The 26829-nt window shown below is 50.6% G+C and overlaps 1 protein-coding gene across 1 annotated transcript; it reads right to left on the bottom strand.

The window, feature by feature from the left end:
- Positions 1-8481: 8481 nt before the first annotated feature.
- Positions 8482-12375, bottom strand: LOC138826206 (homeobox protein Nkx-2.3-like). The gene is made up of 2 exons (XM_070021380.1): positions 11845-12375; positions 8482-10130 (listed from the first exon to the last, which is right to left on the bottom strand). The coding sequence occupies exons 1-2, from the start codon at positions 12191-12193 to the stop codon at positions 9361-9363; spliced, it is 1119 nt and encodes a 372-aa protein (XP_069877481.1). The 5' UTR covers positions 12194-12375; the 3' UTR covers positions 8482-9360.
- Positions 12376-26829: the final 14454 nt, after the last annotated feature.

The raw sequence follows: 26829 nt of genomic DNA, 5'->3' as shown, positions 1-26829 counted from the left end.
GCCCCTAAGAAGATTCTGGATGGTAACTTCTTTGTGGGATCTGTGGTCCTCCAGAGCACCACAGATTATAAAGGTTGCATGTCTACCCCTGCAGGGGGGGGGGCTCCTGCTTACATTCCCACCAGTACCATCTACATCATTAATCACAAACTGAGGGCATGCAGAGCTGGGGGAGGAAGGGAAGGTGAGACAGGGAACTTTCCAGAGAGTAATTTGGGCAAGGGATAGACAGAGTGACAGAATTTTTTTTTTTTAAGGAGGAGGGGTAGAGAAATATAGTTGGGAAAACTATATTGAGAAGAAAGGGACCACAAAGGGGCCAGGGGACATGGAGAAAGGTATTCTCTTTCAGAAGGGGGATTGGGAGCTGGGTATGATAGCTTTCACCTATAATCCTAACTACTCAGGAGGCTGAGATCTGAGGATGGCTGTTCAAAGCCAGCCCAGGCAGGAAAGTCCATGAAACACTTATCTCCAATTAACTACCAGGAAACTGGAAGTGGCTCTGTGGCTCAAAGTGGTAGAGTGCTTGCCTTGAACAAAAGAGCTCAGGGACAGTGTCCAGGCCCTGAGTTCAAGTCCCATGACTAGCCAAATTAAAAAAGGGTGGGATTGGAGCTAGGTGGCTCATGCCTGTAACCTTAGCTACTCAGGAGGCTGAGGTCTGAGGACTGTGGTTCAAAACCCAGGCAATAAAGTCTGTGAGACTCATATCTCTAAACCACCACGAGCTATAGCTCATGTGGGAGAGTGCTAGTCTTGAGCAAAAATGCTCACGGACAGTGCCTAGGCCCAGAGTGTAAGCCCCAGGACCAGCACACATACACACCACCAACAACAACAACCATAACAACAACAATAATAAGGAGTTGGTTTGATCCTTCCTTGCTCTGACAGTTTTTCATTCCAAAGGAAGTCAGGAAGAGAACCCCAATGCCAAAGGAATCAGAAATGCAGGACAGCATGGAGTTCTCTGGAAACCACTTCTTCCAAGATTCCTCATCAGCTATCCCAGAGTCCACTGGGCACCGCCCTGAGGTTCTGAAGTTCTGGAGGATTGAGATGGAATTTAAGCCTCCGAGAAGAGGTGGACTTTTGTGGATAGCTGAATCTATAGGTAGGGAACGAAGGTTACATACTTTGAAGGTTATCTAATCTAAGAATACATTTCCTCTTGAACCCCCTCAGTGAGAAGATAAGTGACCAGAAACTAGAGACACACCCAAGCTAAGTGTGAATGTACACTAGCCATGGAGGGGTAGGGGGGCAGGAACTCTGCATTTTATCATTGGGATGGAGAACCAATCCGTGTGTTCTCTGAACAACAACTCATTCTCCAAACTCATCCTCATCATCCTTCCATTCTTGGGAGAATTTTCTCGGTGTATGAGAAAATGTGTGCAAAAAACGATTGCATCTTGAGTATCATTTTGAATATAATTGATCATCATTCATATTTATGACTTGAAACCCTAAGCTTACAAAACAAATGCTGGGTTATTCGTATTTCAAAGGAATCCTTCACTTTACAAAATAATTCACTTTTAAGTAACAAACTCCAATGAGGAACTTTAAAACAAACTCAAGTTTTCCTCTCTATTCCCCCCCCCAGGCAAAAAGCTCTATGCACACAACTTTCCAAGAATTTGTACATCTTACCAAGTGAATTCCACAGTATTATAATACAACCAACATTTCTTTTGCTGACTTGCCAACACACAAATGGCCAATGATCATTCTCAATTCATCCCAAGGGATGCTTTCAAGTATCAAATTTCAAGACCTGTACCAATCCGGGCTGTTGACTCAGAGAACAGAGGGAGAAAATGTCAGAATGATTCTCAATGACCTTGCTAAACAATACTAGATTACTGCTACTGTTTACTAGCTATGGGTCTTGAGGGGAGTGACTTAACTTGTCTGGGACTCTGTTTCTTCATCTGTAAACAAGAAATATGCATGATCATTCTGAGAATAGGTGAGAGTGTCTACAAAGTAATCACACACACACACACACACACACACACATACACACACACACACACACAAACACAGAGTCTGACATATAGTAGAAAATCCCTCTACTCCCTCCCTGGTTTGGCTGATTTTACTCTATAACATGTCAATGAGATAACATGCCCAAGGATTGTAATGCTGGTTTATAAACAGCAGAGCCAAGCCACAAAGTGGATCAGAATACTCAGGACAAGACCCCACTACTCTGCTCTGGCTTACCAGAAAATATTACATTTCCTCTGCTGAGATATTTTGATCAAAAATGGCAAAGGAAGAGGGGTGCTGACTTTAGGAAGGTTCATAGTGAAAAAGAACTGTGGAGGATGGATAATCTCCAAGTTCTAGCCTCTTCCCTGATCTCCCAATGATGCCAGGGACCCACTCTGCTGATAGGGTGAGCCTGGCTGCATCGGTGGGGTGGTACAAAGGGTGTCTTAGATGAGTATAATGTCTTAGTTTCCCAAGAACCCCTACCAGCTATCAACATTATCATCATCATCATCATCATCATCAACAACAACAACATTGTTAGTATGATTAATTTATAACCTAACATAAAAGCCAACAAAAACCCTCTTTTAACTCCATGCTCACCAAAGTAACTCAAATAAAACAGAAATGATATGAGGATACTAAGTATTGGGGCCCTGGGGTGTTACTGCTGGTAAGAATATAAACTGATACAACCAGAAAACTGCTTGGTAGCTGGGCAAGGTGGCAGATGTTTATAATTCTGGCATTTGGGAAGTTGAGGCAGAAAGATCTTGAGTTCAAGGCCAGCCTGGATTACAAGTGAAACTCTGTCTCAAAAGAAGAGAGAAGAAAAGAAATAAAGGAGGGAGAAGGAGAAGGAACAAGAAAAAGAAAGAGAAAAAGGAAAGAAGCTGGGTGCTGGTGGCTCACACCCGCAATCCTCCCTAGTCAGGAAGCTAAGATCTGAGGACCACAGTTCACAGCCAGCTGGGGCAGAAAAGTCTGTGAGACTTTTGTCTCCAGTAAATTACCTGAAAGCCAGAAGTGGAGCTGTGACTCAAGTGGTAGAGTACTAGCTTTGAACAAAAGAAGCTCAGGGACAGACAGCATCCAGTTCCCGCATTCAAGCCCCAGACCAACACACCAACACACCAACACACACACATACACACACAGAGAGAGAGAGAGAGAGAGAGAGAGAGAGAGAGAGAGAGAGAGAGAGAGAGAGAGAGAGAGAGAGAGAGAGAAGAAAGCAAATTGGTAGACTCTACTAAGGCTGAGATTCACACTACAACATAGGTATTTGCACACCTGGCTATATATCAAATAAAAGTATGAGTTACAGCCACCAAAAGATGGATCAGAATTGTGCTATTCAGTACAGTAACCCTACCTAATGTGGCTATTTCATTCATTGGTAGTTTTTGTTTGTTTTTACTTATTTACTTCAGATTTAATCTGAAGGCCTTGCACTTGCTGATACTCTACCACTTGAACCACACCTCTAGTCCCATGTGTGGCTGTTTTAAAAGGCACAAGAAAGAGAAACCGGAATATAAGCATGACCGTTTTAAATTTAAGTCCCCCAAATTAAAATTCTAGAAAACAAAAAGTAATTCACTTCTTCAGTTACACCCACCACATTTCTAGTGCTCAAAAGCTACACCTGTGTGGTTACTGTCCTGAACAGCACTAAGAACATTTTCACCATGCTAGAAAGTTCTGTTGGGTATGATAGAAAGTTCCTAACCTCCATCTTCACAACAGTCCAACCTCGAAATGTATCCAAATGCCTATCAACAGCAGTATCAACAGCAGAATGGATAAATGAATTGTGGTGTGGTCACACAATGAAAGGAAAGAAAAGGAACTGTCTGCCACTTACGCAGTAAAATGGAGAAAACTCAGGAACGAAAGCCAGGGGCACGTAAGAATGGCTATTGGTAAAACTTCTCAAATGGATACAGTATCTACAGGGTTACAAGCCAGGCGGCAAGCTTGTGCAACTGGTAACGTTGTTTCTTCCTCTGTATAGGTTACTTTTCGGGATGTAGCTTGTTTTTTATTCTGTGTGGATCTTCAGTTTTCGAAATGCCACCTTCAGGAATGGTTAGTTATTAAGCTCGTCCCCGCAGTCTAGATTGGGGAGCGAGGAGGAGGAAGCGTCTTTCCAACATCTCAAGTATGGTTTGGGATCAGTGCTCCGTGGCCCACACGCCTCCACCGGGAGTGGCTCCAGCACACCTCAAACCGCACCCCGGACGTCCTACCTCCGCGCTGCGGCCGGCTGCTGCTGTTCTCGCTTGCTTCGGCGCTTGGGGCTGCGACGACCACGGCTGCAGGCTCTTCCAGTTGGGGTGCTCATGGGGTTCTGTGTTGGCCAGGCTTTCCCAGGGGTTCCCTGCTCTTCCAGCTCTGTCTGCCTGAACTAGGGCCCCGCCTGGGAGGCTGCAGCGCCCGCACCTGCGCCACCCGTGTGGCACCGAGGATCTGCCCCCTCGGTTCAACTAAGCTGAATTCTGTCCAGTCCGTCTCCAGGCCGTCTCCTGGAGTTCCTGAAGTTGGGTGTAGGGCAGCCCCCCCCCCGGAAGTCCCCCAGGGGCCCTGATCGCTGAAGCTAAGGAGCCCGGGGAGGTAGAGGTGGAGGCCTTGAACCACCCCGCCTTCCACACGCGCGTTCTCCCGGGAAGCGCCCGCCCACCCTGCTCCACCCAGGCGGAGGCGAACGGCCCTGTTCACTCAGCGGCGGGGCCTGCGGGCCCTGCAGAAGCCGTTTCCCTTCCCAATCCTTTTCTCTTGGGCTGGAGGGGAACTCGTAAGCGGCTCCACCTGGGGTCGAATTCCTCAGGAGCAAACTGGGCTGCCTCCGTCCCGTCCCGGGGCTCACCAGCAACGGGCCTGGAATGCGCGCCCGCGGTTTGGGGGCTCCGAATTCTCGGGACCTGATTCTCAGCATTCACCCTACCTAGCACAAGGTCTGATGGGTGCCCCACCAGTACCAAACCTGCGCTAAGCTACTTGTGCATAGACGTCTCATGTGGTTTTTCAAAGCCAAGTGAATTACATACAAGGTTTGTATGCTTTGTTTCAGTTGTTGTTAATCTAAGAGAGGGCTGGGGAGGCGGTAGAGTGCTTGCTTCACACGCGCAAGGCCTTGAGTTCAAACCACCACCAACAGAAAAAATGCTAAGAGAAATACGCTGTAAGCACACTGAAACTGGGATTCAGGGCGTTCCTTACTTACTCAAGGTCCATACTGCTGGTGGCAGCGACACTGTGATTAGATGCATCCAAAACCATCTTTCTAATTCCCAAGATCAGGCTCTGTGGGGAGAGAGGAAGCACCCCAATGCGATCTGCTGGACCCAATTGGGCCTCTCCCACCGGAAGTGCCCACCCGCCTCCTGAGGTCCCTGGGACACAGTCACTGGAAAGCAACAATGGTTATCTACAGATTCAGAGACACAAGGAGGGTCTAGCCAGAGGTGATTTCTGAAATCACAGATGCCACCCTTCTTTCTGCCTTGAGGCTCAGAAAGCAGAGTCCCAGGGACAACTTGGACTTGGCCTTGGATTAGTTTCAGAGGCTGTTAGACTTGTCTGAATTTTATTATTGCTTCTTGTGGTTTTCCACAGTTTGAGCCCAGGAGGAAGAGAGAGAGAGAGCGAGAGCTCAGGGAAGGGGGAGCTGGGTTGATCAGACATTTTCACCTGATGTCCCTGGCATCAGAACCCCAGTAATGACCAGAAAGGACGGAAATCCCTCACGAAGTGACGAGGGCTATTTATATTTGAGTGTGCAGGCCCCAGGGTAGGGTAAGGAGCAGGGAGGCTGGTCCAGCCTAGCTTTAAGTGTCTTAAGACACGCAAACCAGGAGGAAGCCCTTCCATAGGACCAGCTGTATTTCCTCTATGAGAGTTACATTCCAGAACTGGAGAGGATGCAGAATGAAGGGCCAGGAGGAAGCTGGGCAGGGACAGTGAGGGTCTGGGGCTGGGAGCACAGAGAGGCCATGGCCCAGCAGGATGCAGGACTGGACTGGAGAAGTAGCTTCTTATTTAGGAAACCCTCAGGGGAGAGAGAGTGACTGCTCTCAGAGAAATCCAACCTTGGAATTAAGCTCACCTGCCATTCTCAGCCACTCACAAATGTAGAGGAAATGCCTTCTAGACCCCTTTTTCCTTATCTCCCAGTCCTGTCTAATTCCCAAACTTTGTATTTCAGTATCAGTCTTCACTAAGTTCTCACTCAGCCTCCTTGCTTAGATTTTGAGCTCTAAGGCCCTGACTCTGGGGTTAGATGGGTTGCTGAGCCAAGAATCCCCCTTTTACATCTCCCTCAAAGCTACAGCTTGACACTACCAGGGCCATCTGCTGGGAGCTCCAGGGAAGGAGCTGTGAAAGAACCTGGCAGGCAGGCATGCGCTGCAGAGCTGGTAACCCCAGAAGATCTAATTCCCAAAGACAAAAGATGCCAGACTGGCTCTCCAAGACCTTTTGTGGAGGGGAGAGACACAAATAAATCTTTGCACCATACCGTGTGATGACATTGGAAAGTACCTAAGACTCTGGTGGCACAAATAAGGGGGTGATTAACTCCGTTTAAGGGGTTTCAGAAAGACACTTGGCCTTGAAGGAGGCGCAGGAGCTCCAAAGAAAGATGAAGAAGGGCATCCCAGACCAGAGGAGACCATAGCACAGGCAGAAGGCCAAGGCATCACTGCTGTGGCCTCTACTCTTTCCCCTTAGGGTACCCCAACTCCCAACATTGGGTTCCATCTCCTCTTTTGAATTCATCTACTATTTTCCCCCCACATTTATTTGGTTGTTGTCACACAAACTCACACCCCATACACCTGAAAATACTTAGGTTTTACAAACACACACACACACACACACACACACACACACACACACACACACACACACACACACACACACACACACACACACACACACTACTTTCCAGCATCCAAAAGATAAGTTGATGGGTGGGTGAATGAAGGAATGAGTGCCACAGCTGGTAAGTATGAGAACCAGTCTAATCAACTTCTATAAAGAACTTATAGGTTGGTGGGAGGTGTGAGAGAAGGGAAAATTGAAGCCGATCAGTTAGTTGAGGAAGCCCCAGTCTGATACCCTAACTCAGGCCCAGCTCCAGGGGCTTCTAAAGCCAGAGAGAAGAGAGGAGGGGGGACCTCCCTGTCCCAGCACCCCTTCTCCAGCCCCCCACTAGGCCCTTTTAGACACGGCCAAGCGCTTCCTGGGCGGTCAGAGGGTTTCCGAGGGCCGCCCAACCTCCCTCCCTCCTTTTCTCCCTCCCTCCTTTCCCTCCTCCTTTTTCTTCCAACTCCTCCCGTCTCTCCAGCTCCCCAGTGGGGCGGCCCCGAGGCAGCCCACCAGCCCCCACCCCCCTCTTGCAAGGGCGAAATTGCTAAACTTGTAGCAATAATGACCCTGCATTCAGGCCTCCGACTCCCGCCGAACGCCTGTGCGCCCCGGCCAGCCCGGCCTAATCAGTGCGCCCCTCCCTGCTGCCCGCCCAGCCCCCGGCCCCCGGGCCGCCCCTTCCCCCCAGCGCACAAAAAAATGGGGAACAAAACCCCCGCGCATTTCTCCGTCCCTCTGTTGAGCAGGCTACTGCACAAAGCCCCCGCTCGGAGAAGCAATGGGGAGCTCGGGAGAGACGTCAATCCGACGCGCTGGGGTTTTTGTTCGCGCAGGGGACCTCGCCTTCCTACCACACCTTTTGTTCGGGACTCCAATAAAAAGCCATTCTTTCCGCACCTTCCCGGCCCGGAGCCGCCTTTCAGCGAGGCCCGGCCCCACAATGGCCCAGCGCTCTGAGGCCTCCCCATTCACCCGCCTTGGCACGCTCACAATCGGCCGTGTGGCAGCCCAGGCCTCGCACAGGCATTCTCCGCTAGTGACAAGGAGCTGCATTAAGCCGCGGCCGCCGGGGGAGAAGGGAGGGCGGCCGAGGGGGAGAGCTAGACCGCGACGGGGCGCAGCGCAGCGCCCCCCGGGCGCGCTGGGAGCCCGGGTGGAGGCCGGGGAAGGAGCGGCCTTCGCGTAGCCTGCGGCTAGGCTGAGTTGAAGGCAAAGTTTTCTCCTTCCTTGGCATCCCTGGAGGTCGGGCAGAGTCTAACCCTTGACCTAGACAGGTCCAGACAGCTACTCCAAGCAATCCGAGTAAAATTCGGGATGGGGAGGGGATTACAAAGTCTGGGACCTTCTGAATCTCCAGCGTGTCTTTCCCACTACAGTAAAGAGAAGTTAATGAACAAAGCTGGGAAGAGATCAGACCTGTAGTCTGGGGTCTGGCTTAGGAGGGGACCTGGCTGTGATTCTCCGCCGCCCACCCCTCCAGGGAAGATTTTTTTTTTTTTTAAATTAAGGCTCCTCTTTCCTCCTCTTCCCGATCCAATTTTAAGGGAGCTCCTCCACTCACTGAGACTGAACAAAGTCTGCAGCCTGCCAACAGTTTGGAAATATTGCACCTTGTTTATTGATTCCTGTAGTGTATGGCAGCGGGTGTGTACACGGCGTGTGAATATAGTTATAGAGAGAGATAATATGTGCTGAATACAGAATAGGAAACAGAAAGGCGACCTGGGAACACCTCCGGTGGTCCACCAGGTCCTGGATTTGCTCAGCCCCCCTCCCCCCAATCTTCCCCTCAACTTTCGATCTCCCGGGGCTGTTTTTCCTGGAAGAGTCCTGAGTCTGTTGCGGACAATCCAGAGAGATCTGGGCCGCGTCTCCGCTGCGCAGGGGGAGCGGTGGGAAAACGAAAATCAACTGTGTGATGGCGCTTCGGGCCAGCAAAGGCGGGACAGGACCGAGAGAACCCGGGAATTCTCAAACCACGTCCCCCATTCTTTTGCTTTAATTTCTTTCTTCCTTTCCTTCTTTTCCTTTTCATTCTTTTTATCCTTTTTTGGTCCTAGTTCCCCGCCAACTTTTCGCGGAGAGAGAGAAGCCCTTGCCGCTCTAAGAGAACCAGCGGCGGTAGGAGTCCCAGACTCCCGCACTCCCCGGAGGGGCCAGCACCGGGGGGCTGGGGGGGGGAGGGCATCGTCCGGCCTGACATTTAGCCTAGATTTCTGTCTCAGACAGTCTTGGCGGTCGGACTCGAGCATCCTCCTCTCCCCAATGCTGAGTCTTTTTCCCCAGGCCTCAAATGAGCTGCGATCCGGACAGACGGAGCTCTGGAGAGCAAGACATGCGCATTTTATTTACTTGTCGTTTTGTTGTTGTTGCTTTTAACCGAGGGGGACCTGGCTCTTGGATCTGGCCTTTTTCACACTTCATTCCCCACGGCGCCAAGCAGCGATGGGGGAGGTGCCCGCCGCGTAACCAGCGAAGTCTCTACCAGGCCCGAATGCCCTGCAAGGTGCCCTGCGCACACGCGGCCCCGGCTGCCGCAGCCTGGTGCAGGGGCTGGGCACCGCCGCCGCCGCCGCCGCCGAAGCCTCCCAGGTTGCTCACGTTCACAAAGGGACCGCCGCCGGTCGCGCTGCAGGCGGGTTGCATGGCGGTGGCCGGCGTGGCGGAGGCTCCCCCGCCGCCACCGCCGCCGCCGCCACCACCGCCGCCGCCGCCGGTCGGGTACGCACAGCCGTAACTGCCGCTATAGGCCGCGGCGGCGGCGGCAGCAGCGGCGGCGGCGGCGGCCGCTGCGGCCGAGTTCCCGTAGCCGTAGGCGGGGAAGCTGTTGTACGAATAGGCGCCCGCACCCACACTGTAGGGCGCGCCGTAGGCCTGCGCGCTGGGCGTGACGCACGGTTTGCCGTCCCGCACCAGCACCGGGACGGCCACGCGGCGCGGCGGCGGCGGCGGGGCGTGCGCGCCCAGCTCCAGAGACTTGTCCTGCCGTTGTCTCTTGCACTTGTACCTGCGATTCTGGAACCAGATTTTCACCTGCGTGGACGTGAGCTTCAAGCTGCTGGCGAGGTGCTCCCGCTCGGGCGCCGACAGGTACCGCTGCTGCTTGAACCTGCGTTCCAACTCGAAGACCTGAGCTTGCGAGAAGAGGACCCGCGGCTTCCGGCGGCTGCGCGGCTTGGGTCTCTCGCTCTCCTCCGTCGTCGCCTTCCCGTCTCCTGCCGCTTCTAGATTCTTCTTCAGCTGGCAGCTTTCTGCAGGAGAAGCAAAACAACCAGGGGGTCATTAGCTGTTCTCAGCCTTACCATGCTCCCCACATACACACCTGCCCTTGATTTTCGTGCGGTAGGAAATGTCTGAACTTTTTGCAAACTTCATGATTCCTGGTCCCTTAAGATCCTGCCATAGACAGCCCTATACTCAAAGAACGGCCCCAGTGGGGCGGAGGCACTGGGGGGGGGGGAGTAGTTAGTATGCATTTATTAAACTATGAGCATCTTAGAGAGAAGAGATTACCCTGTATTAAACCTGTGGCTCGACGGCCTAATGACTATTTTCAGGATGAAAGCTTGCGACTCCATAACAACTACAGTATTTGCAACTCGTTTGCCTTTCACTCTACACGGATAACTGAAGGTGTTGGCATGGGGCAGGGAAGGGAGAGGGGAAGAGAAGGTGATATACATAGGTTGCTTGAAATTTTTCTGTTGGGAAATGTCTGAATGCATCGGGTTCCGAGCCTGCCAACTGTTTTGGTTTTTGCTTATTAAAGACTGCTTGTAAATAAGTGTGTGATGTCTGCGTTACAGAGAGAGAGAGAGAGAGAGAGAGAGAGAGAGAGAGAGAGAGAGAGAGAGAGAGAGAGAGAGAGAGAGAGAGACAGAGAGAGAGAGAGAGAGAGAGAGAGAGAGAGAGAGAGAGAGAGAGAGAGAGAGAGAATGAGAGAGAGAGAATGAGTTTGGTTTTAGACAGCCTCGTGTGGATTTTAGGCCTGAGGAGCATGCCAGGGGATAGGCCTTGGCCTCGGCCCCGTTAAACCTCCTCTTGGGGAAGGTGATTTCTTGATTTGGTCCCCTTAGAAACACTACTTCAGGGACTTTAATCGGTTATCTGATCTCCCTACCGAGTTTACCTCCAGTCCGCTGGGATCTGTGTTAAGTTCAGAGCCTTCTCTATTTGGCCTACAGCCTGAAGCACAAAGCAAAAACGTCTAGGAATGATTTTAAACAGGCCAGTGCTTAGAAGTGTGAAAGCTAAGGTCACCAAGAACCGATGGTGTTCCCACGCCCTTTTGGATCTTGGATCATCCTCTTCCCTCTGCAGGGTGGGGTGGGGGCAGACATCGCTGAACCCCACTCAGAGAACTAAGGGGTCCACTCAGAGAACTAAGGGGTCCACTCAGCTGGTCTCTACCGAAGTTCCCGAGCCACCGCAGGGCAAGAGACAGCACAAGCTGTTCACACTGCCTTTTCGGAGAAGAGGAGGTGTCTGTTCTGGTTTCAGATAACTCATCTCATGTTAAAAAAGAAATCGGAAAGCTGGCCAGGCTCCTGCTCCCTATTTTTCTGGAAGGGGAGCACTTTGTTTGGAGGGGGGTAGAGCCAAAACACTGAGAGATGTTGGGCTGAGTTCTGTGGCTGAGTTCCATCCGGTTCTTCACTACAGGGCAGTGATAACCACTTTCTCCTGCCTCGGAGTGTGTGTGTGGGGGGCCTGTATCATCCTCCCTGCTTTTTTTGGGGGGTGAGTACTTGTCAGGGTCACCTCGTCCGCCTTCCTCCACCCCAACTCCCTGGCAGGTACCTGCGCTTGGGAGCTGTGTGTCGGAGCTGTCGTTGGCTGGGGGCGGAGGCATGTCCCTAGTCAAAGGTTAAAGGGGCGGGTAGCCTTTCTGGCAAGGTTTGTGTTTGCGGGCGTTGAGCCATTGCTCCAGGTGTGCGGGTGCGTTTCCGTTCCCCCTCTACTCACTTTGGCTCCGGTCCCTCACGACCTCCTCTTCGTGTTCCTTAGGCCCGCTGCATGTGTCTCGCAGGACCGTGTGGACATAGCTCTGGGGACAGAGACCCGAATCCCCGTGGCCGTCGGCTGCGGCTAGTGAGTTCAAATAAGACAGTTTCTCGCTCTCCTCCTCCTCGTCCTCCTCCCCTCCGTCGGAAAACTGTGTCCCCTCCGCGGCGGCCAACATACAAGGCGCCGAGTGGAAGTGGTGTTCCAGGTCCGTCTGCAAATGAGCGCCGTGGAAGTGCTGCTGTTGCTCCAGATTCAAAATGTCTTTGACTGAGAAAGGGGTGGAGGTGACCGGGCTTGGTAACATCATCAGGGCCACTTGATTGTCCAGTCCAAATACTTAATAAATCCCGGCGGGGGCGGGGAGGCAGCCGATGGCTCCAGCTTCCCTTCCGGACTCCGCCGCCGCCGTGCTGCAGAGTCCGGCTTTTGACAGACGCGATCTCGCTCCAGTCTAAATCGCCTCCATTGGCCCGGACCTGGGGGTCTGGGTTTTGTTACAGCCACTGCAAGGACTGGGGCCGGGGCTGCGAAGCCTCTGTCCCAGGGCCTTGCGTCATGTCTGGGGGCGGGGCAGGCACCCTGGCCTCGCTCCTCATTGGTTCTGGCTCCTGTGGGCCACGCCCCACGTGTCCACCCTGTACGATGTTGCGGGTGCTACCAGAAATAGACAAGGACTGAGGGTAGGATCCCGAAGTCCAAGTCACTGCGGAAGAGGCTGGCGCCGACCCCGGGTGTACGAACTTACGGATTTCTTGCTCGATCTGACCCAGTTCTGGAAGGCTCCACTGTCCATGAAATCAGTGCTCGGGATGGATGTCACAAGAGTGTTAGAGTATTATTTTTTTCTCCCCACCTGCTGTGAGTGGGCAGGAAAACCTCCTCCGTGGCTGATGATAAACGCGAATAGCTGGATTCCCAAGGAGAGAAGTGTTTTTATCCATGTGTGAACGACGAGTCAGTTTCTGTCTCGTTGCCTTTGCTCCAGCTGTTTTCTCCACCCGGATGCCTCTCCTGCCCCGTTTCCACGAATGGAAAGCTGTTCTCCGAGGCTCTACACAAATACCACCTTCTTCAAGGAAGCGCTCCCTGAGCCCATCGCCTGGCCGGAAGTCTTCTTTCCCGCCTCTGAACTTGGCAACTCCTTTGCCTCTTAGTTCTATAGCTTTGATGTACCTGTGGGTAGTCTGGTTAGGTTGTGAGCCCCTCGAGGGCAGGTTGCATTTGCCCTTGTAGCCTTCAAAGCGGCTGCGCAGAGCAGGTATGTGAAAGACAAGGTGATGACGTGTCTCTCTCTCCCCCTACCTCCTGTGTTGAAAATGGGGCTTGAATTTAGGGCCTCATGCTCTTATCTAGCCTTTTCCCCATTCAAGGCTGGCATCCTGCCACACCTCTGCTTCCAGCTTTTTGCTAGTTAATTAGAGATAAGAGTCCCTCGAATTTGTCTGCCTGGCTCTCACCCAAGACCCTCAGATCTCAGCCTTCTGAGTACTATACAATTACAGGTGTGAGCCATTGCACCAATGCCCAAGATGATAGAGTTCTCACTCTGCTTTGGTGTTCTTACTATGCTCTTGACTTTGAATTCTGGCTTAAACAAGAGTTTATTCTTGGACATTTCTCAATTTTCTCACTTGTAGAAAGGAGCTAGAAATGCCCTCTTCGGGGTTATCACTTAGGTTAAATAAAGTCAAACAAACCAGGAACTTCGGGTCTTAAGCATGTGAAGTGTTCAGTACATGTCAACTACTGCTCAGAGGTTGACTGTATTGGTGGTGGGCTTGGTGGTGATGTGGCCAGACCACTATATACCCTGCAAGGCTTCACAGGGTTTGGAGAGCAAGATCTTTTCTCAGAAGGATGGTGACCCAGCTCTGACTACCTCTCTTCCGCCAATTGAAATCAGGAGCCTGAGTCCAGGCCTCAACTCCAGAGACACACCCAAGTTCTCTACTCCTGCTGCCCTCATGAGACCTTGATTGCTTTCTGGTGGGATCTATGAGATCCTCCAGAGATTCTGGGACCATGTTCTTCCCTCACCGTTGGCATTCACCCTGTGAGTTGAAGAGTACTACTGAGGCCCACATAAAGACGTGTGGGCAGCACTGGCCTTGAAAAAAATAAGTTCCCACCCAGCCCTGACATCTTCACCAAGCTGCCCCAAGGTTGGTTTGTTTTATTTTGTGTTAATTTCAATTTTTTTTGGCAGTCAGGATGGTGGAGTTGGGAAAGATCTGATTAGCTAAAAGGGGGAAGTTAGAAGGTGCAGAGGAGAGGGGTAGTCTGAATGAGCGTATGTGGGAGGGGTGGGGAGGGGTGGAATTTGAATGGAAAACTTACATGCAGGACTCCACAACTTCGAGACAGCTAGGCAAAGGCCCAGCAGAGAAAGAACAGCCTGTCGGGAGAGAGGCGGGGCTCTACCAGAGAGAGAGAGAGAGAGAGAGAGAGAGAGAGAGAGAGAGAGAGAGAGAGAGAGAGAGAGAGAGAGAGAGAGAGAGAGAGAGAGAGAGAGAGAGAGAGAGAGAGAGAGAGAGGAAATGTTGTGGGGAAGATAGCCTGGGGCAGCTTGGGATGCCTGTATGCCGGGGCCCACGTGTACCCAAGAGCAAGGGCCCCAGGGCGGTGGGAAAGATGGTCTGTGGGCAGGGCCTGGCTCTTTCCATCTGTCAGCCAGAGGGGCTGCCCAAGTCCTTTCAGCTTTAAAGTTGAACACTGCAGATGCCCCAAGCAGAGACAGTTCCCTCTTAACCAGGCCTGGGAAGGACTGCATCAGTTTTGCAGCGGGGATCCCAGCACAGGTTCAAGCATCCAGAAAGAAGTGGGGGTGAGTGCATGTCACTGAAGGGTGGGGGGCCTTGGGTGTGTGTATCAGGGTGGTGGGAGATCCTACCAGAAGGAAGCTGTGTCCCCACTCCCAGGGCATAGCATCTTGGGGGAACCATTTCTGCAACTCTGCAGGTGATCTCAAGATGTGTAAAAGATCCCTTTTACCAAAGGGATCTTGCGCTCCCCATTTCCAATAGATGTCTGAGTCTGTCCTGGCTACTGCCTTGCCTCTCAGCGATGCCTTTGTCTCCCAGGCCCTATCTAAACCGAATTCTACAAACCCGCGTCTTAGAACCGAGACTGGGACACTGCGTGGCTCCAGTGCCCCAACCTCACATCATGCCCCCACACCCAGGGTTGCCACCAGAGCCTACCAGGTCTGTCCTTTCTGTCTCCTCACCACCCACGGGCCCACAAATCACACCGCCACCCGCCACTGTCCCGCCACTGTCCGCCCCGATGCCTCCCAGTTCAATGCACTTCAGGTAGCAGGCTGGAGGGTTGGGGAGACCCAGCAAAGAAAGGGTCCCAGCTGGGTGGCGTCCATTGCCCATCCCCTTTTCTCTCCCCATCCCTTGCTCCACTCAGAGCTGACCGAGCTCCTGAGAAGCTGACAACCACTATTGCATCCTGTGAAGGAATCATCTTTGTTTTATGCCCAGAGCAGGGTGTGGGGTCAATTCCAGCTGCCAAATGGGACCTTTCAGACTCCATCTAGTCGGTCCCCCTCTTGAGTTGTGGGTCTTTCCTGTGTGGAGCCCATCCTATCCAGTCCTGCCGCCCCCAGCAGCCTGAATTCCTGGTCACTAGGGGCTTGTGTCTGTGGCTAGCTGTGTGCATGCGTGGTCCAGGAGGCAAACTCAACCACCGCAGCCCAAACTCAACCACTGCAGCCCCTTCTCCCAGGTCACTTATCCGACTGTAGAATCTAGTTCCTACATGTATTCGGTTACTACTGGGTTAAGGAGCATTTGCATTCTCGTGTCTGAAAAGATCATTGAAATCTTGAAACTGTGCTCCATTAGTAAGTTTTCCGTTCCAGGCAGTTTAGCTAGTTACTGTCAGATAAAGTAAATAATGGTTGCATCCATGGAAACGTTTGATTTTATTTTAATTGAATGTATTTGCCTTGCTGCACTTCGTTCATGTTGTACCTTTACACAAGCCCCTCCCATCGGGTATTTGATTAAAGATCACCGTTAAATGATGGCAAAGTCCACAAAAGGGAGGGGGAGGTGCTATATAAATGCACTATGAATAAATAAAATTATATCAAAAAAAGATGCCGGTTAACCATCTCAGTAAATATATTCTCAGTTAAAATATGATCATATTTTGAAAACTGTAATGTGTTCCCGTGTTATTTTACAAGACATTGTATTATTCATGTACATTTAAATACAGGCAAATAATCAATAGTTTTAGTTATGTGTGCCACTGATTATCTTGTTGCTTAAAAAGCCATTTAATTATGTAACCAAAACCATGAAAAGCTGGAAGTTAGCATGATTTCAATGTGGCACCATAGAGAGGAGTAATTTTCCTATTAAAAGTATAAAACATCCTAAAATGAACTCAACAAAGCCAAAATGATATTGCATTTACAGGTGTCCTATAAATTCTATTCTCAGTAACTTCATCCAAAAAAAAAAAAAGAGTGAATGAAAACAAGAACAAAAAACTGTCCTCTTTAGTGGTAGTGTGAAATGGAGTTTTGTTAATTTGTTGGTTGTAGTGAGGTGAGTTGGGTGGCTTTGGTTCTTTGTGTAAAAAGATGTTGTTAGAAAGCTATCTGAGATTTCAGAGCAATCCAGAAGCAATAACATTTTGCTTGTGAGCAAGTATATGCTCCATTTTTAAAGAAATGCCAACTGGCCTGGTCAGTTGTTGAAGGCGTTAAGCTGATCTAATTTTTTTTCTTGAGCGCATCTATTTCCGTGTTGATGTAATTTTTAAGGGATTTTAAAGTTCTAGCTCATTTTTGCATACATGCTTGAATTCCTTCACCCCCCCCCCACTAGATTTTGTTTGCAATTGTATTTTCTAAATAACCCACCATTTCTCTTCCCTGGTCAGAAATCAGTTGGGCTACAGCAAATCGTGTGGTTCTTGTAAATGACGGGCTTTTGCTGAGAAAGTGAGTTTCGATTTCTCAGCAAGAGGACTCCACAGAACTCTCTATGTGTGTCTGTCTTCCTTCATATCAAAATCAAAATCAAAATGTCAGTTAAGACTATTTCACCAAAACCCGTTTCATGCTGGTTAAAAAAAACAACACACACACACAAAAACAACGAAACCAGAAGAAGCATCTTCCTTGAATGAAAAATCAATAGTTTTTCAAACAAAAATGCCTAAAAAAATGAAGGATGTCTATACACGGGCACTTATTTGTACCGATGTGTGTGCTATTGAGGAGTGCAGTGAGCAGTGTTAACTTGGGGATTACTTTGGAATTCTGAATGCATTCCGTGACTTTTTTTAAAAGTGTGTTTAACTTCCTGTAGCAAAAAAAAAAAAAAAATTAACGTCTGAAAATATACTGCTGCTCTGGAAGAATTGATTCACTTAAACCAGAACGTTTGCCTGCTCGGTGCGGTTCGGAGCAGAAAAAGAAAAAGATTCTTGACCCTTTTTAGTGTTCCCTTTTCCAGCTCTCAACTGAAAAATCCGCTCCCGGGAGCCTAGGCAGTCTGAGAAGTCGAAATCTCTCCGCAGATCTCCCAGGGGTCATGTTGGGAAGAACACTTTCAAACTACTTTTGGAAAGGAAGTTTTTCTGGAATTTGTGGTTTAATGCTTTATCTGTCTGACTCGGAGTCTAGCCTGGAAATCCGGGACTTCGGTTCGCAGTGCGATTCTCAGGACTAGAAGGGGATCCTCCACCCACCCGTCGGCGGACTCGCGTCTGCCGGCCTAGCCACCGTGGCCTGTCTGCCGGCCTAGCCACCTTGGCCTGTAGCTTCTGAAGGTCCGGGGACATTCAACGCTTACCACGGCCAGGGTTTAGCCCTGATTCTGCCGATGGGGCGCGCACGGATTTGGAGATGGGGTAGCTGGTGAGCAATCGGCTTTGCTCAGAATCGCTAGAGAGATCCGACCGTGGGTAGCAGGGAGACAGACTGTCATCACCCGCGCGCGTTGAACCGAAGCGAATGGCGTGATTGTTCCCCCGCAGCCAAACCCAGGCGGGTAACTGCGTGCGCGAGTGCGTGCGCGCGCGACACAGGATTTCTTATCCTTCCCTGCTGAGATTCAGGGGTAACCAGAAGGTTGGGAGGACTGCTGGTTCCTAGATCGTGTACTACTTACACACTTCGTCCCAGCTGCTAGCATCTGGAGTGCGGGACTTTCTCCCCTTGGGCCTCCATCTGCCAGCCCTGAGTCTGAACTCTGGCTGAGGGGACCTGGCTGGTCAGCACAGGCTGAATCTTTGTCCTTGAACCTGCCTCTAGATTCTGGAACTAGGCCACCCCTGTCTGCCCAGGACCTCCCTGAACTCCGGTCAACCTGGGGAAAGGACCTTCTTACCTCTCCTGATTCTCGCCGAATTCAGAAATCCCGCAATGCTTCCAGTCCAGGACCCCCGAGCTCCCGCGGCCTTTTTCTTGGCAGCCCTCCTCCTCCAAGCAGAGACGGGTCTTTTTCTCCCCAGGAGGCCCCTTCCTCCTTGACAGAGCCCATCTCTCACTCTGCCACTCCTTCCCTTCCTTACTCCCCCCCTTTCCTCTCCTCCCTCCCCTCCCCCACGCCCTTTCTCCATCACCTTCTCTGCATCTACCCAGTTTTCTTTTTCCTTAGGTTTTTACTCTTTCCACCTGTTGGTTCCGGACTTTCTTTCTCCCTCCTTCACTTTGATGCTCTCCAGTGTTTTTTTTTATTTGTTTGTTTTGTTTTTAAATTTTGGTCCCTTTAAAAAAAAATGTTGGTCCCTTTGGGTCTGATAAAAGGAAATCCACACTTGCATCTGCAGGGTGGCGGGTCGGATCAGATTAGGTGAGCAAAGCCCCACTCACGAGCCCTCTCCCCTCATCCCGCCCATGTTCAGGGGCTGCTCAGGAATACGCCCCAAGCATCCCTGCATAAGTAAAAGAGATGGCTCCCACAGACTCCTCCAATTCTAGCCCCACCCCCTAGCAGCCCCACACGGGCCCCTGGTGTTAGGGCTCCAGGTGGCAGGCTTGGCTTTCCTCCTCTTGGAAATCCCCTCCAGGCAGATCCTGAGGAGTCTCTGCTTCCTTCCATTGTGGCTAGCAGGGGTTGAGCTGGGGTGAACGTGAAGCTTTTGCTCCAGGCATCCCTTAAGAGCAGTTAGTGGCCACCCCCTCCCCCCTCCCCTCTCCCCTGTCCCCCCCCTCCAGGAACCCCCTCCTCTCCCACACACAGGTGAGAGCAGTCCCGCCTTCCCTTCTGTCCTTCAGCTCTACATTATTACTGTTGGTTGTTGTTGTTGTTGGTCGTGGGGCTTGAACTCTGAGCTTGGGCGCTATCCCTCAGCTCTTCAGCTCAAGGCAAGTGCTCTACAGCTTGAGCCACAATGCCACTTCCAGTTTTCTAGTGGTTTATTGGAGATAAGAGTCTTTCCTGCCCTGACTGGCTTTGGACTTTCCTGCCTAGACTGGCTTTGAACCGTGAAGCTCAGATCTCAGCTTCCTGAGTAGCTAGGATTACAGGTGTGAGCCACCAGCACCCGGCTTTTGTTTTTGTTTTTGTTTTTTAATTAGTGTATATTATTCAAGAGGATTTCATCATTATAGTTCCATACATGCATCTAATGGACTTCATTCAATTCACCTCCTCTAATACTCTACAGCCCTGTTTTAGAATAGGGGTCATTTAGTTTTGAAATAGTCTTAGCTGGAAGGTATTTCCAAGACTGCCTGGAAGGTGGGGATCAGAGGACAGTGGGGTCCCCAGCTTCTCAATGGAAGAGGGAAGAGAGAGAACTGAGCACTCTGTAGCAGTTCAGGTCCAAACATAGCCATCCTGCTGGTATGGACCCCAGAGGACCACCAGCCTTTTGAGAGGAAACAGGGTTTCAGATCTTCTCCCCTGTGAGTTGGGTGTACAACCAACCTCCCTCTTCTCCATCCCTTTTCCTTTTATTTGCAGTCAAGTCCATAAGATTGGTAGCAGTTACAGCACTCTGAGAAATGCAGATTTTCAATGTTTCAATGTACTTGTCTTTCTCCTTGAATAAAAACAAAGAAAAGTATTTTCCTGTGTGAACACAGTGTGTGTGTGTGTGTGTGTGTGTGTGTGCTCACGTGCGCACATGCGTGTGTGCATGTGTATAGCATGGGGACAAAGGCACGAAGGAGTCTTCATAAGTGTAGATTGTACACTGATGCTTTGCTCTTTTTGAGCGCAAGGCTAATACAGGAAGGCTGGATCAACATTCCTTGCAAACCCCCTTCTCCCCCCCCCCCAATAATGTGAATTACTGGTAGTGACATATGATTTGGATAGAAGTGTTTATAAGACTCAAGATGGAAACTAGCTTCCATGACAATCAGATGCTCTACCTCTCTAAGACAATTTATGGGATCCTTACAATTAGTCTTATTCAAAGTGGTCCCTGAGGACCTAAGCTGTAGTCTGAGAAGGCAGAGAACAAAGGATAGATTTTATTACCGGAGTTGTAATGACTGTGTGTGTTCTTGAAAGTAATAAAATCACATTGAAATATTCTATACCACAGGCCACAACCCAGCATGAACAGTATAGAGTGGCCTGATGTATGAATGTGTGTGTCTAGCCCCTCCTACTGAAAGTACATATACATGGTTTTATGTGTGTGTGTGTGTGTTTATGTGTGAGAATGTTTTACTCTACTCACAACTGGTAATCACATAAACACATGTGTGGATGGATGTACACAGCCCTGGGTAAAGGCTGGCATCTGCAAGGAGGTTTCCCAAAGAAAGGATCTAGCTTTTTCTAAGCCATGCCACACCTCGTGACTCTATCCTGGGCCATCCCATGGCTGCTGAGCCCACCAGCTCCAGGTTTGTAGTGGAATCGGGCCAAGTTTATTGTCTTGTGACCTTGATCCAATTCTTCAACCTCCCCAAGCTGCAGTTTCCTCACCTATAAAAATAAGATAGTAGTGTGGACTTTACAAGACTATAGTAAGGATTAACAGAATCATGGAAGGATGGAGCTTGCAGAACTTGACAGAGAAACTCTAGGATAAGTTTTTCTGGTGGTTTCTGGGCATGGGTGTCAGGGATGATTGTTGGGCACAGGTAGGGAAGCACTGAGCCTCTCCTTTGCTGAGCGGAGAGCAGGGTCCCCAGGCCTTCTGTTTTCTAACATGTGGAGGAAAACATCAATGATCAATTATGTTGTGTGCTTCTCTTAATTATTAGGAAATACTTGCTGTTGTTGGAGATACCAAACCAACAGCCTGCTCTTGGTCTCCCCAATCCCTGTCACTCCCCATCCCCATCTCTCCTCCTCAGCCCCACAAACAAATCCCAAGCTGGAATGGAGCTTCCTGCTCCCACAAATGCATCATTTTCAGCATCTGTAAACAAATCCCCAAAGTGTCTCAAGTCATTGTTATCATGTTTAGATAAAGATCTGGCCAATTAGTGTTCTCCCCGGAATGCAAATAAATCAGCTGCCCTGGACCTACCCTGGAGGGACTTCTCTCTCTCTCTCTCTCTCTCTCTCTCTCTCTCTCTCTCTCTCTCTCTCTCTCTCTCTCTCTCTCTCTCTCTCTCTCTCTCTCTCCCCCCCACCCTCTCTCTCCCTCTTTCCCCCTCCCCCCCTCTTGGCACACTACTCCTTTTCTCCTTTCCCCTCCGGCTTTGGCAAGAACATCTGGATGCGGGCTTGGAATCACATGATTTTCAATTTCTCACTAGATCCTAGACTAGCTGTTTGAATTTAAGTAGTCTCTTACTTTCTCTGAGCCATCACCATAAAGGAGTTAATGATTTCTATCTCTCAAGATCAGTAGTAAGGAGCAATAATGGTAGAAATAGTGTACAGCCAACAACAAAAAATATCAATGCCACTATCAGTGATTGTATAGATAACTCTAGCTACTGTTGGTGGCTGTCCTGTAGGCACCAACCATATGCTAAGTGATTCAGAGTGTCTCCTTGCCATTCTCCACATAAACCAACTCTTGGGCAAGCCACCTCCATGAGGGAATTAAATGGCTCCTGAGTATGAAGATCTTAGGAAAAGCACCAGGCTGCTATCAACTCTTGAAAAGTGGCTACCATTGTCAAATCTTCTTCCTTCCTTCCTTCCTTCCTTCCTTCCTTCCTTCCTTCCTTCCTTCCTTCCTTCCTTTCTCCCTCCCTCCCTCCCTCCTTCCTTCCCTCCTTCCCTTCTTTTTTTCTTTCTTTCTTTTCTTTTTTTGCAATAGCTCCTCTTTGGCCTTATAAATATAACCAGGTCATGGAAGAGTAAACTGAGGGTGGAGCCAATATCCCAAGGTTGTCAAAGTCCCTTGTTGTGCACACTTAGCTTCCTCTTTGCTCAACTCTTCCAGCTCTGGGTACCCAGGAACATGACCAGACTGTGCCCCTCTCTAGGACTGGCTGTCCAGGTACCATTATCTCTGCTTCTGTGAATTCCTGCTGGGTGCTTCACCCCTGGACCAAATTCCCTTTCCTCAAATCCTCCAGCCTGAAGAATGCCTAGTGACAGGATTGTGTGTGGATGTGTGTGGGAATCCCACAGCAGTGGGTCGAGCCTCCTAAGGTCCCCCCCCATTAACCCCACTCTTCCATCCCCAGTTTCCTGTTTCTTTTTACCTCTGCTTTTCTTTCTCCAACTTGGGGCTGGCAAACTTCTGCCAGAGGGCTCTGCCCCCTGAGTCTCCAACAGTCAGAATAGTATGAACCATGATAATAATAATAATAAGTAATGATAAATGAATAATAAACTCACTAGTGAACAAAGAGTTCTACAGCATGGTCAGTCTTTTCTCTGCCTTTTACATTGCTACCACATAAGTATCACTACCTCCCTTTTTGTTTTGTTTTGTTTTGGTGCAGATCCTGGGGCTTGAACTCAAGACCTAGGCATCATTCCTGAGTTTGTTTGTTTTTTTTATATTAGGCTAGTACTCCACCACTTGAGCCACAGTTCCACTTCTGGTTTTTGGGTGGTTAGTTGAAGATCAGAGTCTCATGGACTTTTCTGCCTGGGCTGGCTTGAACCTTAATCCTTAGATCTCATCCTCCTGAATCTCTAGGATTACAGGCTTGAGCTATCTGCACCACCTGGGCTTGGGATTCTTCTTCCTTCTTTCTTCTTCATGTGCTGGTACTTTGATCCCACAATTTAGAACCATTGGAATTTCTGGTGGCAGAAATTAAATCGCTTGGTCCAGATCACGGAGTAAGGCAAGGGGTTGGTATAAAACTTCCAGCGGATCCATCCAGAAGTCGGCTGGAGAGAGCGGAACTCCTGGCACCAAGACTCCATAGCCGCCCCTGTGCCCTGGAAGGCCTTTCGTCCTGTGCCGAGGGAGAGAGAGGCTGTGCAGGCTCATACTCTGCGTTGGTGAAGGGTCACTGCGCCCTGCAGACACTGGAACCTTGCTCTAGGAAGTTTTGTCTGCAGGCATGGAATAGGTTCCCCCCACCCCCCAGCTTCTGCCTCAATTTCTCAGACTATTCTGTTTATGCCCTCGGGAGAACTTTCTAGTAGAAACCAAACCACCCCGGCTGCCGGGGTGGCAGGGTGGCGTCAGACTCCAGACCTAGGGAACCTGGATGTTGGAATCTGCGCTAGTGCGGGGGAACCTTGGGTGTGCCGCATCCGCTTCCTGGAGCAGAGTTATGGGTTCAAATCCTGTCTCCACTCGCCCGCTTGGAGATTTCCTTAACCCCTTTGACCCCCGCATTTCTGATTTGCAGAACTAGCAACACTAAAAGTACTTACTTCCTAGGTTGCCTAAGGACAAGTACTTAGCTTAGTGCCTGGCACAATAAACGCTCAATAAATGTTAGTTTATTGTTATTAACCCTGGACAAGTGGAGGCTGACTTTTTCCGTTTTGGGTGTGAGTTCGGGACCCCCCTATTGCCCACGGAGGCTGCTGATGGGACCGGGTGGTGCCCGTGGGCGGAAATTATCTCTTTTCTTTTTTAAAGAGTGGGTTTGGTCTGGGTTGTGTTGTGTTGGGCGGCGTGCTCGGATGGTTAGTTAACGTGAGTGTGTTGTGTGCGTCTGTCCCCAGCTGCATATGCCTTGTGACCTCTGCATGTCGCCAGCCAGTGACGCGTGGGGGCGTGTGTGTGTGTGTGTGTGTGTGTGTGTGTGTGTGTGTGTGTGTGTGTAGTACCCTCACCTGAGTCGCTTTAGATTTCTAGTTCACCTGATGGATGCGCAGGGTCCACGCTGTGTACACAGAGCGGAGCCGGGCTGGAGCCCCTTCACCCGGCCTCCATCTCATCGAACAATTTGCGCTATTAATGGTTATTTTATTTATATCATTAGAATTGTCCCCCCGGGGTCTGTTTACACCAGCGTCTGCCCGTCCTGGCCGCAGTGTTTGGACAGGGGATTACGCTAATGGATGGCGAGCTGGGGAGAGAGAAGGAGGCTCGGCTGGAAACGGGGTGGCCGAGGGGAGGGGGGCACAGGCCTCCGGGGGGGCGACCTCTGACCCTAGAGGGGAAGGAAACGTGTCTGCCGCGATAGGAAACGCGGTGGGGGCTGGAGGTGGCTGCTGGGGGTGGGAGGCCCTAAGCTCTCTCCATCTCCAAACTCGAGTCTGTCCCGCTCTGGTGCACACACGTCAACAAGTAAACAAGACCTGAGCTACCACGGTGGCGGCCACTTTGATTCTCTCTGATTAGTGGCAGGTCTGGCTTAGTAGCTTCGGCCTCAAAATCCGGATTATGGCCGAACCCCAGGCGCCTGGCGGCCTGCAAGGTTAAAGCTGCCTTCAAAGAACCGCTGCCCTGATTGCTCTCAGCTAGCTCCCCAAACTAGGGAGGCCTTACCTGTAGCCCTGGGTCTCGGGTACACACTTGCACACTCGGTGCTCCATCCTGGAGCAAAATGCCATCTGTGCATCCACTAGACTCAGTGGAAAGTTTGTCTGGTGGGTAATGGGAGGGGGGTGGTTGGTGATTGCTCCCCTCAGCCAGGGTTGGTAGCCTTCAGTCGGCAAAGGATTTGGCTTGGAATTCTTGGGTTTTGAGCCAAGCGTATTTCCTAGAGTGCTAAGAACATTTGCATAGCTTTTACTTCAGCATTTACTATGTCCAAGGTGCACAGTACACCACGTGATTGTATTTGCCCCAATAATCCTAAATCCTAGGCAGCTTGTTAGGAAGTAGAACCCTAAAACCATGAACTCTGCCTGCAGAGGTAGCAAGGCCCGCCTCAAGGTTTCTGGGTTCAAAGTGCTGGTTTTGGGTTCTGACAGTAATGTAGGGCTCCTCCCTGCCAAAGAATACAAGTGGGCACTTGAATTCCTGTGCCAACAATTCCAGGGGCATCAGGGAACCCGTCGGGTGCTTGCACGGTCCTCCCATGCATCACTTTATCTTTAAAGGTTATGTAAATATTTGTATTGGATTTGCTCTGTTAATTCTGAACACAGACTAGGAAGGTAGTACGTTGTATATATCCATTTTGCTCCTACAGATCGGAGCTCAGGGAGATAAAGTCACTTGCTAGAGATAACAGAACTAGTAAAGTAGAAGTGAATATTCGTTCAGGGCTCTGGATTCCAGAATCTTCCTGGGTACCACTTTTCCAGAGTTCCCAGATCCCCTTTCCTTCCCTCTTGGCTCCTTCTTTCCCGTGGCTGGATTGGGGAGGAGCCCTGCAGAGGATCTGGGTGTTTCTTGGTGTGGAGAGTTGCTCTGCTGGTGGGGCTGGCAGGGAGGTAGTACTGGGGTGGGGTCGGGGGGCACAGCGCCAGGCCCAGTTGCCCTGTGCTCTGTAAACCTCACGCTCCGGCAAACCGTTTATCTAAAGACAACTTCTGTTTCTCCTTCGCTGTCTGGAGTTGCCCTGCAGCCAGCAATGAAAAATGCGCCTTTTCCCGAGACTCTGGCGCTGGTGATTTATGTGGGAACCGTCCTTGCGGGCAAGGCCTGGGCTGCTCAAGCCTGGCCCTGGGGGGCAGGGGGGGGAAAGGGGAGGGCGGAGGCTGGCTGGGAAGAGAACCTGGTGCCCCCCCCCCCCCGCCCTTCCAGCGCCCCTTTCCACCTCCTCGCCCCAGAACATTTTTACAGCCGCTCCCCCAGGAAGCTGAGCGCTTTATCGGTCAAGTAAACACCATTATCCCAGGTCCATTAACACCGAGATTTCAGGGTTGTAAATAGACCGCGCGGGAGAGAAGAGCAGTCCCACCAACTCCCTCGTAAACCGGGCGAAGCTTCGCGAAGATTTATAGCCGCTGATTGGCCCCCCAACCTTCTAAGAAATCCCTGCCTTAGCCGCAGCTAGAGGAGGGGCATTGCCCCTCCATCCCGGATCGCCAGGGTGGGGAGTCCGCCGGATCGGCTGGCCCAGTCATCAATTTTCTCTAAGTCACAAGCCCAGGAATGCTGATTCCTTTCCGGCTGTGGACACGTAGATAAACTCTTAGCTGGGAGCAGCGGGTGTCGTGGATGCCCAACTGCCCACCCCCCCTCCCCCTGCCCCTGGCCCTGGCCCAAGGTGCCCTGGTTCCAGGCTCACATGTAAGCTGCGAAGAGTTTTCAACAGCTACTTACTTAACACGAGGAACGAGGAACAGTGGGCCCTGCCCAAAGCGCCTTGTGACCTGGGCAGGCGTTGAGCCAGTTTAGATGGCCTTGCTTCTGCTTCTCTTTCCAAAAGGATATGCCCACCCTGTTTACTCTGGGGCCAGCCTTAAACAAAAAAAATCTTAAACCAAGGAGGACGGTCCTGCACACGGCGGGAGTGGGTAGCCTCCTAGTTCACCTCTCTGTTTTCTATTTCTGTTGAGCCTTGAGCCACTGATTCCAGGAAGTGTCTACTCCTTTACCAGTGTGATTTTCATAACCCCTCCGGTGAATACATCACAGAGTCGATTTTTGAGCTAGGATTTCCAGGCCAAGGGAAGCCACAGGAAAAGCCAGCCTCTCCTAATCATGGGTAAGGTTTCTTATAGGACACTGGGAGAT

Source organism: Dipodomys merriami, unplaced genomic scaffold (genome assembly GCF_024711535.1).
Source record: "Dipodomys merriami isolate MVZ:Mamm:240054 unplaced genomic scaffold, mDipMer1.0.p SCAF_14, whole genome shotgun sequence".
In the NCBI taxonomy this organism is placed as follows: Eukaryota; Metazoa; Chordata; class Mammalia; order Rodentia; family Heteromyidae; genus Dipodomys; species Dipodomys merriami.
The sequence above is the reverse complement of the archived record's forward strand: the minus strand, read 5'-3'. Positions and strand labels throughout refer to the sequence as shown.

Excerpts from the sequence above, each read along its gene's own strand:
- LOC138826206 (XM_070021380.1), bottom strand. The coding sequence starts at position 12,193 with ATGATGTTACCAAGCCCGGTCACCTCCACCCCTTTCTCAGTCAAAGAC. Across the intron at positions 10,131-11,844 it reads CGTGAGGGACCGGAGCCAAA|AAAGCTGCCAGCTGAAGAAG; the intron begins GTGAGTAGAGGG and ends CTTCTCCTGCAG.